Source organism: Oncorhynchus gorbuscha, linkage group LG18 (genome assembly GCF_021184085.1).
Source record: "Oncorhynchus gorbuscha isolate QuinsamMale2020 ecotype Even-year linkage group LG18, OgorEven_v1.0, whole genome shotgun sequence".
Classification (NCBI taxonomy): domain Eukaryota; kingdom Metazoa; phylum Chordata; class Actinopteri; order Salmoniformes; family Salmonidae; genus Oncorhynchus; species Oncorhynchus gorbuscha.
In genome coordinates, this window is record NC_060190.1 from 341,452 (window position 1) to 357,915 (window position 16,464).

Below are 16,464 nucleotides of genomic sequence, written 5' to 3' on the forward strand. Positions count from 1 at the left end.
GATAATCAGATGACACTCGTGTCGGGGGGAAAAAACAGAAGTGTTTTAATATAATATTGCTAAGTAGATGTTGGCAAAATCTCCCTGCACATTTATCGACCAAAAAAAGGTGCAGATTAGGAGCAGTGTGCGGACTGGTGTATGTGTGTGTGTCCTTAATGAGTTAGCGTAACAATTTCCCCTACCCTCGCTCTGCTTGTTAGATATTATGCACATTGATAGCGTCATAGCAAGTGTTCTTACCTATTGATTTATCATAGTAGCAGACGAACAGGAGGCAGCAGCAATCTGAATGACAAGACCCAAACATGTGAGGAAAAGACCGGGTGAAATTATGAATGAGAAATACAGCTTCGCTTTATCCAATCAGAGCAGCAGGACCAACAGCCCGCCCTTCTGTTCTCCCAGGTCTTTCTTTATCCGATCAGAGCAGCAGGACTAACAGCTTTCTCTTCTGTTCTCCCAGGTCTATTTCTTTATCCAATCAGAGCAGCAGGACCAACAGCCCGCCCTTCTGTTCTCCCAGGTCTATTTCTTTATCCAATCAGAGCAGCAGGACCAACAGCCCGCCCTTCTGTTTTCCCAGGTCTATTTCTTTATCCAATCAGAGCAGCAGGACCGACAGCCCGCCCTTCTGTTCTCCCAGGTCTATTTCTTTATCCAATCAGCAGCAGGACCAACAGCCCGCCCTTCTGTTCTCCCAGGTCTATTTCTTTATCCAATCAGAGCAGCAGGACCAACAGCCCGCCCTTCTGTTCTCCCAGGTCTATTTCTTTATCCAATCAGCGCAGCAGGACCAACAGGCCCGCCCTTCTGTTCTCCCAGGTCTATTTCTTTATCCAATCAGAGCAGCAGGACCAACAGCCCGCCCTTCTGTTCTCCCAGGTCTATTTCTTTATCCAATCAGAGCAGCAGGACCAACAGCCCGCCCTTCTGTTTTCCCAGGTCTATTTCTTTATCCAATCAGAGCAGCAGGACCGACAGCCCGCCCTTCTGTTCTCCCAGGTCTATTTCTTTATCCAATCAGAGCAGCAGGACCAACAGGCCCGCCCTTCTGTTCTCCCAGGTCTATTTCTTTATCCAATCAGAGCAGCAGGACCAACAGCCCGCCCTTCTGTTCTCTTAGGTCTATTTCTTTATCCAATCAGAGCAGCAGGACCAACAGCCCGCCCTTCTGTTCTCTTAGGTCTATTTCTTTATCCAATCAGAGCAGCAGGACCAACAGCCCGCCCTTCTGTTCTCTTAGGTCTATTTCTTTGGACACAAGCACTGTTCATGACACAAACTGTTTTGACAGGTTTAAAACTTATTCCCTGCAATTCTACACATTTTGTCATGAGGTGCAGAAAAAATGTAGCAATAATTGAAGCATGTTTTCTTGCAATTCTATACATTTTGCCAATGTATAATGTTTATTGATGTGATATCTGAGTGACTCAAACATGAAACAAAATCTATGTGCTAAAAAAGAACAAGCTAAAAAAAACATTAGTTGATCTGAATTAGTTGATCTGGATTAGTTGATCTGGATTAGTTGATCTGGATTAGTTGATCTGGATTAGTTGATCTGGATTAGTTGATCTGGATTAGTTGATCTGGATTAGTTGATCTGGATTAGTTGATCTGGACATTTCAGACCTGTTATAAATATCTCTCTAAGATCTGCAATGACTAACATGACAACAGGAACTGATGAATAAAAAAATAAATATATATATATATACTTTGAGTTAACCTTCTATTTAACTAGGCAAGTCAGTTAAGAACAAATTCTTATTTACAATGACGGCCTAGAAACTGATGATGAACTACCCAATTTCTACATTTCACCTTGTGCGTTAAAACTTAAATAAATCAGCCGTTTCGGGACCACTGATTTAGACCCCGTAGCACCTGACTAATTGACATGAAAGCGCGGATAATTGCAAAAAAAGAATCAAATCATAATTGCCCATATCGTTGCGATTTTTTTTAATATATATATTGTCAGGTGGAGTTCTGTCACACATGCAGTTAGAGATTAAATGTTATGAAAATTGGATTGACAGTGTTATCGCAATTGTCATTGTTATCGCGGTTATCAGGATTGACAGTGTTATCAGTGTTATCAGGATTGTCAGTATTATCAGTATTATCAGTGTTATCAGGATTGTCAGTATTATCAGTGTTATCAGGATTGTCAGTATTATCAGTGTTATCAGGATTGTCAGTGTTATCAGGATTGTCAGTATTATCAGTGTTATCAGGATTGTCAGTGTTATCAGGATTGTCAGTGTTATCAGGATTGTCAGTGTTATCAGGATTGTCAGTGTTATCAGGATTGTCAGTGTTATCAGGATTGTCAGTGTTATCAGGGTTGTCAGTGTTATCAGTGTTATCAGGATTGTCAGTGTTATCAGGATTGTCAGTGTTATCAGGATTGTCGGTGTTATCAGGATTGTCGGTGTTATCAGGATTGTCGGTGTTATCAGGATTGTCGGTGTTATCAGGATTGTCGGTGTTATCAGGATTGTCGGTGTTATCAGGATTGTCGGTGTTATCAGGATTGTCGGTGTTATCAGGATTGTCGGTGTTATCAGGATTGTCGGTGTTATCAGGATTGTCGGTGTTATCAGGATTGTCGGTGTTATCAGGATTGTCGGTGTTATCAGGATTGTCGGTGTTATCAGGATTGTCGGTGTTATCAGGATTGTCAGTGTTATCAGGATTGTCAGTGTTATCAGTATCAGTAAATAATTTCACCAAGTTTTATACTGAAAACCAACAAACAACATATACAATTAGCAGCACTATGCACTTTTTGTGCATAAATGTTTTTAAAACATCATTAACACTAAAGATGGCACCATGTGGCCATGAAAAGTTAGTTTCTCTTGCAGGTTTAAATGAACACAACCATTGGTTAAAGAAATTTGTGGAAAATTAAGTATACCAGTTAAACCTCTCTAGGGGTTGTGGGACGCTACCGTCCCACCTGGCCAACATCCAGTGAAATTGCAGAGCGCCAAATTCAAAAACAGAAATACTCGTTATAAAAATTCATGAAACATACAGGTGTTATACATCAGTTTAAAGATGAACTTCTTGTTAATCCAACCACGGTGTCAGATTTCAAAAAGGCTTTACCGCGAAAGCAAACCATGCGTTAATCTGAGAACAGCGCCCAGCAGAGAAATCATTACAAACAGTAACCAGCCAAGTAGACGAGTAACAAAAGTCAGAAATAGCGATAAAATGTAACACTTGCCTTTGATGATCTTCATACGGTTACACTCACAAGTCTCCCAGTTACCCAATAAATTTTAATTTTGTTCGATCAAGTCCCTCTTTATATCCGAAAACCTGTGGTCACAGCATGCAGACGAAAAATCTTTAAAAAAAGTACCGTAAAAGTTCATAGAAACATATGAAACGATGTTTAAAATCAATCCTCAGGTTGTTTTTGTCATGAATAATCGATCATATTTCATCCGGACAAAAGCTTTGTCAATAGAAAAGGAGAAACAAGAAAGGCTCCCGGTCAGGCGCTGGACTCGTGTCTAAAAATTTCCACTGTCCTCTCATTGAAAGTGCTGTTTTCCTTCATTTTTCAGAGTAAAAGCCTGAAACAATGCCTAAAGACTGGCCACATGTTGTGAAAGCCATAGGGATCGTGAACTGTGTCATAAGTCTTTGTATGGTGGATAGGCTTTCAATGGAAAAATTGGCTTTTCAAAATAAATGCACTTCCTGGATGGATTTTTCTCAGGTTTTTGCCTGCCATATCAGTTCTGTTATACTCACAGACATTATTTTAACAGTTTTATAAACTTTAGAGTGTTTTCTATCCAAATCAACCAATTTCTATGGATATCCCAGCTTCTGGACCCGATTACTTTGGGCATGCTTTTCATCCAAAATTCTGAATGCTGCCCCCTACCCTAGTGAGGTTAATTTAAGGACCAGACAATGGACCGCTGTGCCATATAGATTGGAAAATAAAAAGAAGAGATATTCGATGTACCGATTCCATAGCACATGGTTTATGAACTGAAACGCAAAACAACGCTAGATTCAAAACTAAATTATTATACAAAATTCTTGCAACCAATAGAATGTTACAGTGCATTCGGCAAGTATTCAGACCCCTTGACTTTTCACACATTTTGTTACGTTACAGCCTTAAAATTTGAGAAGAATTTGAGACTGAGACAAAATCATTAGATCATTTGTTTTGGTACTGTCCATATGAAGCTTGTTTTGGATCGCAGGTCCAGGAATGGCTGAAGAATGGCAACATTTACCTGGAGCTGACTCTGCAAATATCACTGCTGGGTGATTTGAAAAGGCATAGTCAATTAATCAATAATATAATAATACTTTTCACAAAAAAATGTTTCTTTAATTTATAATCTGTAACTATGAGAACGGTTTAGAACTTTTGTGAAACGACACAGTTGAAAAATATATGGCAAATGGATATAAAACATGGATGGTGTTGAGAGATGTGTTGAGCTGAAGGGTAGGACAAAAAACAAGGTGACTAATGTAGAATATACTGTCTGTAAAATGGATGGTGTTGAGAGATGTGTTGAGCTGAAGGGTAGGACAAAAAACAAGGTGACTCATGTAGAATATACTGTCTGTAAAATGTATATAGTATATGCTGGAAGTGGAAGCCTAAGTGTTGTTGTCCATTGAAGTAAACTAATTAGGGGAGGAGTGGTAGGGTTAGGGTAAAATAATAGACACGCCTACTCATTCCAGTGTTCTTCTTTATTTTTACTATTTTCTACATTGTAGAATAACAGTGAAGACATCAACACTATGAAATAACACCTATAAAATCAAAATATATTTTATATTTGAGATTCTTCAAAGTAGTCACCCTTTGCCTTGATGACAACTTTGCACACTCTTGGCATTCTCTCAACCAGCTTCACCTGGAATGCTTTTCCAACATTTTGGAAGGAGTTCCCAAATATGCTGAGCACTTGTTGACTGCTATTCCTTCACTCTAAGGTCCAACTCATCCCAAACCATCTCAATTGAGATGAGGTCAGGTGATTGTGGAGGCCAGGTCATCTGATGCAGCACTCCACTCTCCTTCCTGGTCAAATAGCCCTTACACAGCCAGGAGGTGTGTTTTCGGTCATTGTCCTGTTGAGAAACAAATTATATTCCCAATAAGCGCAAACCAGATGGGAAGGTGTATCACTGCAGAATGCTGTGGTAGCCATGCTGGTTAAGTGTGCCTTGAATTCTAAATAAATCACCAACAGTGTCACCAGCAAAGCACCCTCATACCATCACACCTCCTCCTCCATGCTTCACATGGGAACCACCCATGCAGAGATCATCCGTTTCACAAAGACAAGGCGGTTGGAATGAAAAATCTCCAATTTGGACTCCAGACCAAAGGACAGATTTCCACAGATCTAATGTGCATTGCTCGTGTTTCTTGCCCCAAGCAAGTCTTCTTATTATTGGTGTCCATTAGTAGTGGTTTCTTTGAAGCAATTCAACCATGAAGGCCTGATTCACACAGTCTCCTCTAAACAATTGCTGTTGAGATGTGTCTGTTACTTGAACTCTGTGAATCATTTATTTGGGCTGCAATCTGAGGTGCAGTTAACTCTAATGAATTTATCTTCTTCAGTAGAGATAATTCTGGGTCTTCCTTTCCTCATGAGAGCCAGTTATTTCATATTAATGCATTAAGAAGGAAAGAAGGATGCATTAAGAAGGAAAGGCACATTGTTAGTTGAAAAGCATTCCAGGTGACTACCTCATGAGGCTGGTTGAGAGAATGCCCAGAGTGTGCAAAGGGTGGCTCCTTTGAAGAATCTCAAATATGAAATATATTTTAACTTGTATAACACTTCTTTTGGTTACTACATTATTCCATATGTGTTATTTCATAGTTTTGATGTCTTCACTGTTATTCTATAATGTAGAAATAGTAAAAATAAAGAAAAACCCCTTGAATGAGTAGGTGTCAACTTTTGACTGGTAGTGTGTGTGTGTGTGTGTGTGTGTGTGTGTGTGTGTGTGTGTGTGTGTGTGTGTGTGTGTGTGTGTGTGTGTGTGTGTGTGTGTGTGTGTGTGTGTGTGTGTGTGTGTAATATATATATATATAATCTGTAGTCTTAGTCTTTATTGTCAGGGCCTGCAGTCATAGTCTTTATTGTCAGGGCCTGTAGTCATAGTCTTTATTGTCAGGGCCTGTAGTTATAGTCTTTATTGTCAGGGCCTGTAGTCATAGTCTTTATTGTCAGGGCCTGTAGTCATAGTCTTTATTGTCAGGGCCTGTAGTCATAGTCTTTATTGTCAGGGCCTGTAGTCATAGTCTTTATTGTCAGGGCCTGTAGTCATAGTCTTGTCAGAGCCTGTAGTCATAACGAGTCTTTATTGTCAGGGCCTGTAGTCATAGTCTTTATTGTCAGGGCCTGTAGTCATAGTCTTTATTGTCAGGGCCTGTAGTCATAACGAGTCTTTATTGTCAGGGCCTGTAGTCATAACGAGTCTTTATTGTCAGGGCCTGTAGTCATAGTCTTTATTGTCAGGGCCTGTAGTCATAGTCTTTATTGTCAGGGCCTGTAGTCAGTCTTTATTGTCAGGGCCTGTAGTCATAGTCTTTATTGTCAGGGCCTGTAGTCTTAGTCTTTATTGTCAGGGCCTGTAATCATAGTCTTTATTGTCAGGGCCTGTAGTCATAACGAGTCTTTATTGTCAGGGCCTGTAGTCATAACTAGTCTTTATTGTCAGGGCCTGTAGTCATAGTCTTTATTGTCAGGGCCTGTAGTCTTAGTCTTTATTGTCAGGGCCTGTAGTCATAGTCTTTATTGTCAGGGCCTGTAGTCATAACGAGTCTTTATTGTCAGGGCCTGTAGTCATAGTCTTTATTATCAGGGCCTGTAGTCATAATGAGTCTTTATTGTCAGGGCCTGTAGTCATAATGAGTCTTTATTGTCAGGGCCTGTAGTTATAGTCTTTATTGTCAGGGCCTGTAGTCATAGTCTTTATTGTCAGGGCCTGTAGTCATAGTCTTTATTGTCAGGGCCTGTAGTCATAGTCTTTATTGTCAGGGCCTGTAGTCATAGTCTTGTCAGAGCCTGTAGTCATAACGAGTCTTTATTGTCAGGGCCTGTAGTCATAGTCTTTATTGTCAGGGCCTGTAGTCATAGTCTTTATTGTCAGGGCCTGTAGTCAGTCTTTATTGTCAGGGCCTGTAGTCATAACGAGTCTTTATTGTCAGGGCCTGTAGTCATAGTCTTTATTGTCAGGGCCTGTAGTCATAGTCTTTATTGTCAGGGCCTGTAGTCAGTCTTTATTGTCAGGGCCTGTAGTCATAGTCTTTATTGTCAGGGCCTGTAGTCTTAGTCTTTATTGTCAGGGCCTGTAATCATAGTCTTTATTGTCAGGGCCTGTAGTCATAACGAGTCTTTATTGTCAGGGCCTGTAGTCATAACGAGTCTTTATTGTCAGGGCCTGTAGTCATAACGAGTCTATTGTCAGGGCCTGTAGTCATAGTCTTTATTGTCAGGGCCTGTAGTCATAGTCTTTATTGTCAGGGCCTGTAGTTATAGTCTTTATTGTCAGAGCCTGTAGTCACAATGTACCAGTATGTATTAATGTACACATGTACCAGTATGTATTAATATACACATGTACCAGTATGTATTAATGTACACATGTACCAGTATGTGTTAATGTACACATGTACCAGTATGTATTAATGTACACATGTACCAGTGTGTATTAATATACCAGTATGTGTTAATGTACACATGTACCAGTATGTATTAATGTACACATGTACCAGTATGTGTTAATTTACACATGTACCAGTATGTATTAATATACACATGTACCAGTATGTGTTAATGTACACATGTACCAGTGTGTATTAATATACCAGTATGTGTTAATGTACACATGTACCAGTATGTATTAATGTACACATGTACCAGTATGTGTTAATTTACACATGTACCAGTATGTATTAATATACACATGTACCGGTCTGTGTTAACGTACACGCGTACCGGTCTGTGTTAACGTACACGCGTACCGGTATGTATTAATGTACACGCGTACCGGTATGTGTTACTACGCACATGTGAATTGGAAATATGTTATTTGTTTTTGTGTGTGCATATTCCTACTCACCCTGAGACTCCCTGAGGGAATAGGGTCAAGGGTCACCGTAGAATACCTTTCATACAGGCTTGTAAACCCACAGCAGGCTAATGAGTGTGAATAGGGTCAAGGGTCACCGTAGAATGCCTTTGAGAGAGGCTTGTTAACCCACTGCAGGCTAATGTGTGTGAATAGGGTCAAGGGTCACCGTAGAATACCTTTCATACAGGCTTGTAAACCCACAGCAGGCTAATGAGTCAGAACATTACATTACATTTAAGTCATTTAGCAGACGCTCTTATCCAGAGCGACTTACAATATAATAATAATAATAATAATATATGCCATTTAGCAGACGCTTTTATCCAAAGCGACTTACAGTCATGTGTGCATACATTCTACGTATGGGTGGTCCCGGGGATCGAACCCACTACCCTGGCGTTACAAGCGCCATGCTCTACCAACTGAGCTACGGAAGGACAAATTGGTGCATTCACCTTATGAAGGTGGTTCTTGAATGATGTCGTTTTTTTAACTGACAAGTGGCACTGACTGTTTATGTTTTACTATACAGTGTGTTGCGATTTTTTTTTTTAAATGCGCTTTAAATACAATTTGACTTGATTCTGTATTCTAGGACTTTGGTGGGCCGTCCCCATCCTGCTCAACTGAACCCCAACCAACGCTGTCGCTGGGTCCTGACGGTAACCGCGGTGACCGGGACCACACACCGCAGGGGCAGGAGATTGGTTACCCTGGAGGCCTTGACAGCTTCAGTGAAATACCTAGATTTAACATCGTAGTCAAAGAGGAGGAGGAAGATTTAGAGGAGTGGAGTTTTAATTATACAGGTAAGTAGCCGACAATGTTAACTAGAAATAAAATGGTTCTCTCTCAAGAGGACAGTTCAATTTGATGAGTCTTTAAAGATGAAATCCTCATTAGAGGAAACAGAGCCACTCTTTGCCGCATTAGAGGAAACAGAGCCACTCTTTGCCTCATTAGAGGAAACAGAGCCACTCTTTGCCTCATTAGGGGAAACAGAGCCACTCTTTGCCTCATTAGGGGAATCAGAGCCACTCTTTGCCTCATTAGAGGAAACAGAGCCACTCTTTGCCTCATTAGGGGAAACAGAGCCACTCTTTGCCTCATTGGGGAAACAGAGCCACTCTTTGCCTCATTGGGGAATCAGAGCCACTCTTTGCCTCATTAGGGGAATCAGAGCCACTCTTTGCCCCATTAGGGAAACAGAGCCACTCTTTGCCCCATTAGGGGAAACAGAGCCACTCTTTGCCTCATTAGGGAAACAGAGCCACTCTTTGCCTCATTAGGAGAAACAGAGCCACTCTTTGCCCCATTAGGGAAACAGAGCCACTCTTTGCCCCATTAGGGAAACAGAGCCACTCTTTGCCTCATTAGGGGAAACAGAGCCACTCTTTGCCTCATTAGGGGAAACAGAGCCACTCTTTGCCTCATTAGGGGAAACAGAGCCACTCTTTGCCTCATTAGGGGAATCAGAGCCACTCTTTGCCTCATTAGGGGAATCAGAGCCACTCTTTGCCCCATTAGGGGAAACAGAGCCACTCTTTGCCCCATTAGGGGAAACAGAGCCACTCTTTGCCTCATTAGGGGAAACAGAGCCACTCTTTGCCTCATTAGGGGAAACAGAGCCACTCTTTGAGTCTTTAAAGATGGAATCCTCATTAGAGGAAACAGAGCCACTCTTTGCCTCATTAGAGGAAACAGAGCCACTCTTTGCCTCATTAGGGGAATCAGAGCCACTCTTTGCCTCATTAGAGGAAACAGAGCCACTCTTTGCCTCATTAGGGGAATCAGAGCCACTCTTTGCCCCATTAGGGGAAACAGAGCCACTCTTTGCCCCATTAGGGGAAACAGAGCCACTCTTTGCCTCATTAGGGGAAACAGAGCCACTCTTTGCCTCATTAGGAGAAACAGGGCCACTCTTTGCCCCATTAGGGGAAACAGGGCCACTCTTTGCCCCATTAGGGGAAACAGAGCCACTCTTTGCCTCATTAGGGGAAACAGAGCCACTCTTTGCCTCATTAGGGGAAACAGAGCCACTCTTTGCCTCATTAGGGGAATCAGAGCCACTCTTTGCCTCATTAGGGGAATCAGAGCCACTCTTTGCCCCATTAGGGGAAACAGAGCCACTCTTTGCCCCATTAGGGGAAACAGAGCCACTCTTTGCCCCATTAGGGGAAACAGAGCCACTCTTTGCCTCATTAGGGGAAACAGAGCCACTCTTTGCCTCATTAGGGGAAACAGAGCCACTCTTTGCCTCATTAGGGGAAACAGAGCCACTCTTTGAGTCTTTAAAGATGGAATCCTCATTAGAGGAAACAGAGCCACTCTTTGCCTCATTAGAGGAAACAGAGCCACTCTTTGCCTCATTAGGGGAAACAGAGCCACTCTTTGAGTCTTTAAAGATGGAATCCTCATTAGAGGAAACAGAGCCACTCTTTGCCTCATTAGGGGAATCAGAGCCACTCTTTGCCTCATTAGGGGAAACAGAGCCACTCTTTGCCTCATGGCATATATTAGGGGAATCAGAGCCACTCTTTGCCTCATTAGAGGAAACAGAGCCACTCTTTGCCTCATTAGGGGAAACAGAGCCACTCTTTGCCTCATTAGGGGAATCAGAGCCACTCTTTGCCTCATTAGGGGAATCAGAGCCACTCTTTGCCCCATTAGGGGAAACAGAGCCACTCTTTGCCCCATTAGGGGAAACAGAGCCACTCTTTGCCTCATTAGGGGAAACAGAGACACTCTTTGCCTCATTAGGGGAAACAGAGCCACTCTTTGCCTCATTAGGAGAAACAGAGCCACTCTTTGCCTCATTAGGGGAAACAGAGCCACTCTTTGCCCCATTAGGGGAAACAGAGCCACTCTTTGCCTCATTGGGGGAAACATAGGCACTCTTTGCCCCATTAGGGGAAACAGAGCCACTCTTTGAGTCTTTAAAGATGGAATCCTCATTAGGGGAAACAGAGCCATTCTTTGAGTCTTTAAAGATGGAATCCACATTAGGGGAAACAGAGCCACTCTTTGCCTCATTAGGGGAAACAGAGCCACTCTTTGCCTCATTAGGGGAAACAGAGCCACTCTTTGCCCCAGACAGACTGAGCCACTCTTTGCCTCATTAGGGGAAACAGAGCCACTCTTTGAGTCTTTAAAGATGGAATCCACATTAGGGGAAACAGAGCCACTCTTTGCCTCATTAGGGGAAACAGAGCCACTCTTTGCCCCATTAGGGGAAACAGAGCCACTCTTTGCCCCAGACAGACTCTTTGCTATGTTTTATGTTTTGTAGATGATACGGATGTGAGCAGCGTGGTATTTTTTGTTGTTGCAGTATCTGCTGTTCTGTCACCCATGCAATGTCTGAGGGGGGAAATAACAGTGTTGGTTGTAATGATGTCTGAGGGGGGAAATAAGTGTTGGCTGTAATGATGTCTGGGGGGAAAGAACAGTGTTGGTTGTAATGATGTCTGAGGGGGAAATAAGTGTTGGCTGTAATGATGTCAGAGGGGGAAATAACAGTGTTGGCTGTAATGATGTCTGGGGGAAAGAACAGTGTTGGTTGTAATGATGTCTGAGGGGGAAATAAGTGTTGGCTGTAATGATGTCTGGGGGAAATAACAGTGTTGGCTGTAATGATGTCTGAGGGGGGAAATAACAGTGTTGGTTGTAATGATGTCTGAGGGGGGAAATAACAGTGTTGGTTGTAATGATGTCTGCAAACTTTCATCGACACGTCTCCTTCACCACTAGGGGGGAAAGTCCTATTCAGAAACATCCAACTTTTTTTTCCTTTATAATACCTTAAATAAATGTTTGCCTATTTTAAATTGTTTTGATGGTTATTGATTGTCTTGAGACAGAAGACAGACTTATTGTTATTTTATTTCCGTCACAGCCCCCTACCCACAGCCCCCTACCCACAGCCCCCTACCCACAGCCCCCTACCCACAGCCTCCTACTCACAGCCTCCTACCCACAGCCCCCTACCCACAGCCGCCTACCCACAGCCTCCTACCCACAGCCGCCTACCCACAGCCTCCTACCCACAGCCGCCTACCCACAGCCGCCTACCCACAGCTGCCTACCCACAGCCCCTACCCACAGCCCCTACCCACAGCCTCCTACCCCCTACCCACAGCCCCCTACCCACAGCCCCTACCCACAGCCGCCTACCCACAGCCGCCTACCCACAGCCGCCTACCCACAGCCTCCTACCCACAGCCGCCTACCCACAGCCGCCTACCCACAGCCACCTACCCACAGCCCCCTACCCACAGCCCCTACCCACAGCCTCCTACCCACAGCCTCCTACCCCCTACCCACAGCCCCCTACCCACAGCCCCTACCCACAGCCTCCTACCCCCTACCCACAGCCCCCTACCCACAGCCCCTACCCACAGCCCCCTACCCACAGCCCCCTACCCACAGCCGCCTACCCACAGCCGCCTACCCACAGCCGCCTACCCACAGCCCCCTACCCCCTACCCACAGCCCCTACCCACAGCCCCCTACCCACAGCCTCCTACCCACAGCCCCTTCCCACAGCCCCCTACCCACAGCCTCCTACCCACAGCCCCCTACCCACAGCCTCCTACCCACAGCCCCCTACCCACAGCCCCCTACCCACAGCCTCCTACCCACAGCCTCCTACCCACAGCCTCCTACCCACAGCCCCCTACCCACAGGCTCCTACCCACAGCCTCCTACCCACAACCTCCTACCCACAACCATCTACCCACAGCCTCCTACCTCTTACCCACAGCCTCCTACCCACAACCTCCTACCCACAACCATCTACCCACAGCCTCCTACCCACAGCCTCCTACCCACAACCATCTACCCACAGCCTCCTACCCCCTACCCAAAGCCTCCTACCCACAGATGGACAATACTTGAAATCCCACTGACGATACTTTAATGCCCCTCGAGGAGATTATTTATTATTTTTAATACATGAACCTAGAGCGCTACAGTAGATTATGATACCCTAGTTCCTGTATAGTGCCAGGTCAAAAGTAGTGTGCTATATAGGAAATAGGGTAGCATCTGGGACGCATCATAACTTGTTTTATCCTTACTGTTGTAACAGGAGAGAGTCCAAACCCCAGCTCTAGTGATGAGGCGTCAGCTGAACGATGCCAGGAGAATCGCACAGCTAAGAAGACGTTTTACCGCTGCCCGGAGTGTGGGAAAGAGTTTCCTCACCCATCAAAACTACAGAGACATCTTAGAACGCACACAGGAGAGAAACCATATCCTTGCTCTGTGTGCGGGAAGAGATTCAGTGATACAGGGACCCTCAAAACACACGAGAGGTTGCACACAGGAGAGAAACCGTACATTTGCCCGGAAAAGAACTGTTGGAAGAGGTTTGTCAGCCAAGGAGAGTTAAAACTACACCATCGGACACACACCGGAGAGAAACCTTGCCACTGCTCTGTGTGCGGGAAGAGTTTCTCACGTATGTGGCACTTGAAGGTCCACATGATGACGCACGCCGGAGAGAAGCAGAAACTCAGCATGAAAAAACCTTTCCCATGCTCCGAGTGTGAGAGGGGCTGCAACTCTGCAGCAGAGCTCAAGATGCACCAGAGGATGCACACTGGGGAGAGACCATACCAGTGTTCCACATGCAAAAAGACCTTTGTTTTCCCAAGCTCTCTAACAAGACATGAACAATCCCATATAAGCGAAGCGAATAGTACCGCCAAGCCGTACAGCTGCTCAGAATGTGGGAAGGAATTCACTCAGCCATGGACCTTAAAGATACACATGCGCCAGCACACCGGAGAGAAACCGTACCACTGCGCTCAATGCGAGAAGAGGTTCTCCTCGTCGTCACTCCTTAAAAGACACCAGAGGGTTCACACCGGAGAGAAACCATTCCAGTGCTCCGACTGCGGGAAGAGTTTCTCCTCGTCAGCGAATAGAACCAGTCATCGTCGTCGTATCCATGAAGGTATACAGGGTGGGTCACAGCGGCAGGAGGCCACCTCTGTGGACGGTACCAGTACGGTAGGTTTATATGGTGTATCCAGTGCAATTTTGTATTTATTTTCTTAATTCGTTTTTTAAAACATTTTTTATCTGTGTTGGTGGATTCCAGATTTCCTGCTTATTTCTTTCTGATTCCAGGAATCGTCCAACCTGTATTTCTGGAAAACTTGGGAATTTTTAAAGAAAGTTACTGGAATTTTGCACCCTTAAACCAGTCATTAAGGCCCTTAACACAATATAACTAAGATTAATGCTGCTGTTGACATACTATACTGAGTGAGTTGTCTGATTTATTAACCCGAGGCTTATGTTGACCAAAACAACCAGGTTGAACCCACAGTTGTAGAGGAGTCTGGTCTCAGTCTAGTGCTAGATGTCAAAGTAAAAGAAGAGGAGGAAGATCCTGCTTTTGGTGAGTTCAAAGATTCATTTATTAAGGTATGGGTTAGCCTACACATTCACGTTTACTTTATTTTAGGAAATGTAAATAAATTGTGTATTTCCAATTACCCAAATTAAGAAACATCTATATTATTGACAGTCTCAAATCTTCACATATTTAAGGTGCTTACTTATCCATACGACCTCTTTACCACAGCAGAGAGACCTGACCATTGCTCTGAGAGTGAGGAGAGTCCCTCTACATTAGGAGGAACTGACCAACACCAGGAGAACAACAAAGCTCTGGGCCCTCACATCTGCTCAACGTGTGGAAAAGAACTATCCAGCTCCTACAAACTAATGCTACACCAGAGAACACACACAGGAGAGAAGCCTTACGAGTGTATGGTGTGTGGGAAGGGCTTCTCCCAAGCCGCAAACCTCAAGACGCACCAGAAAGTGCACAGTGGAGAGAAGCCGTACCCCTGCTCTGACTGCGGGAGCAGGTTTACTCACATGGGAGACTTGAAGAGACACCAGTTGTTGCACTCGGGTGAGAAACCTTATAGCTGCCCTGAGTGCGGGAAGAGTTTTTCTCAGTTGGCGCACCTAAAATCTCACCAACAGACACACACAGGGGAGAAACCTTTCCTCTGCGCTCATTGTGAAAAGACTTTCTCCACTGCTGCCAAGCTGAAGAACCATGAGAGAGTGCACACTGGCGAGAGACCTTACTGCTGCTCCTACTGCCCCAAGCGCTTTGCTCTATCTGGGACACTGGTGAAGCATGAACGACTCCACACAGGAGAAACGCCGTACCAATGTGGAGAATGCGGTAAGGGATTTGCTCAACTGGTGTCCTTGAAAATACATGCCCAGTCACACACTGGAGTCAACTTCTACAACTGTATCCATTGTGACCAGAGCTTCTCCACTTCAACCAAGCTGAAGGAACATCAGAGAATCCACACTGGGGAGAACCTGTACCAATGCACCGAATGTGGGAAGAGTTTCACAATTGAGTCAAAGCTGCTGAAACACCAGAGAGTTCACACTGGAGAGAAACCGTACCAGTGCTCCGGGTGTGGAATGAGGTTCTCGCTCTCTGAGAACCTACTGAGACACCAGCGTAACTCTTCAGGGATCTGTGGTGCTGTGAGCCTTAACCAGGCTACTGAGAGTGGGATTCTACTTCTACAAGATGCTGCTGTCTTCCCGAATATACTGGTCAAGGTCGGTGGAAATCATTATCCTATCAACCAAACTTTTGTCCAAGTTGCTGTGTTCCTCTCAATAAAGCTAAACTTTTGTCCTTCATATTTGGGCCAATCTTTCACCTTTAATTCTAAAGGCCCATATCCCAGACACAGATTAAGACTAGCCCTGGACTAATCATTAGCCTAGTGGTTAGAGCAATGGGCCAGTAACCAAAAGGTTGCTGGATCAAATCCCCGAGCTTACAAGGTAAACATCTGTTGTTCTGCCCCTGAACAAGGCAGTTAGCCTATCGGGGAACAGTGGGTTATCATCTTAAGTAAGAATTTGTTCTTAACTGACTTGCCTAGTTAAATAAAGGTAAAATAAAATAAAAAATGTACAAAAATGATCCATTGGGAGACTCTCCATTGAGCGTTTTAGTCAGGACTGTGGTGCAGCAGGGCCAAGCCTCAATACCAGCTGAGCGTGGTTCCCTTAACAAGGGTGAGGCAGCCCTCGAATGGACTCCCTATAGACTTCAAGGTCTGCAGCTCTCACTATGGGGAAAGAGTGTTCTGAAGAGCACATGTCACTTGAGGTTTGGCGAGTCCTGTCCTGCACTGCAGCGTCTGGCTAGTCCTGTCCTGCACTGCAGCGTCTGGCTAGTCCTGTCCTGCACTGCAGCGTCTGGCTAGTCCTGTCCTGCAGCGTCTGGCTAGTCCTGTC

General features: G+C 44.5%; 1 protein-coding gene across 2 annotated transcripts in view; it reads left to right on the forward strand.

The window, feature by feature from the left end:
- The window catches only part of LOC124002686 (zinc finger protein 721-like), a 28,220-nt gene that overhangs the window by 5,056 nt on the left and 6,700 nt on the right, over nt 1-16,464 (forward strand). Inside the window, exons 3-6 of one of the 2 annotated variants that reach the window (XM_046310323.1) lie at nt 8,759-8,972; nt 13,253-14,178; nt 14,488-14,572; nt 14,759-15,774. In XM_046310323.1, the coding sequence (XP_046166279.1) occupies nt 8,759-8,972; nt 13,253-14,178; nt 14,488-14,572; nt 14,759-15,774 (2,241 nt within the window). The remainder of the gene's footprint in view (nt 1-8,758; nt 8,973-13,252; nt 14,179-14,487; nt 14,573-14,758; nt 15,775-16,464) is intronic. The other variant, XM_046310324.1, reaches the window with a different exon arrangement.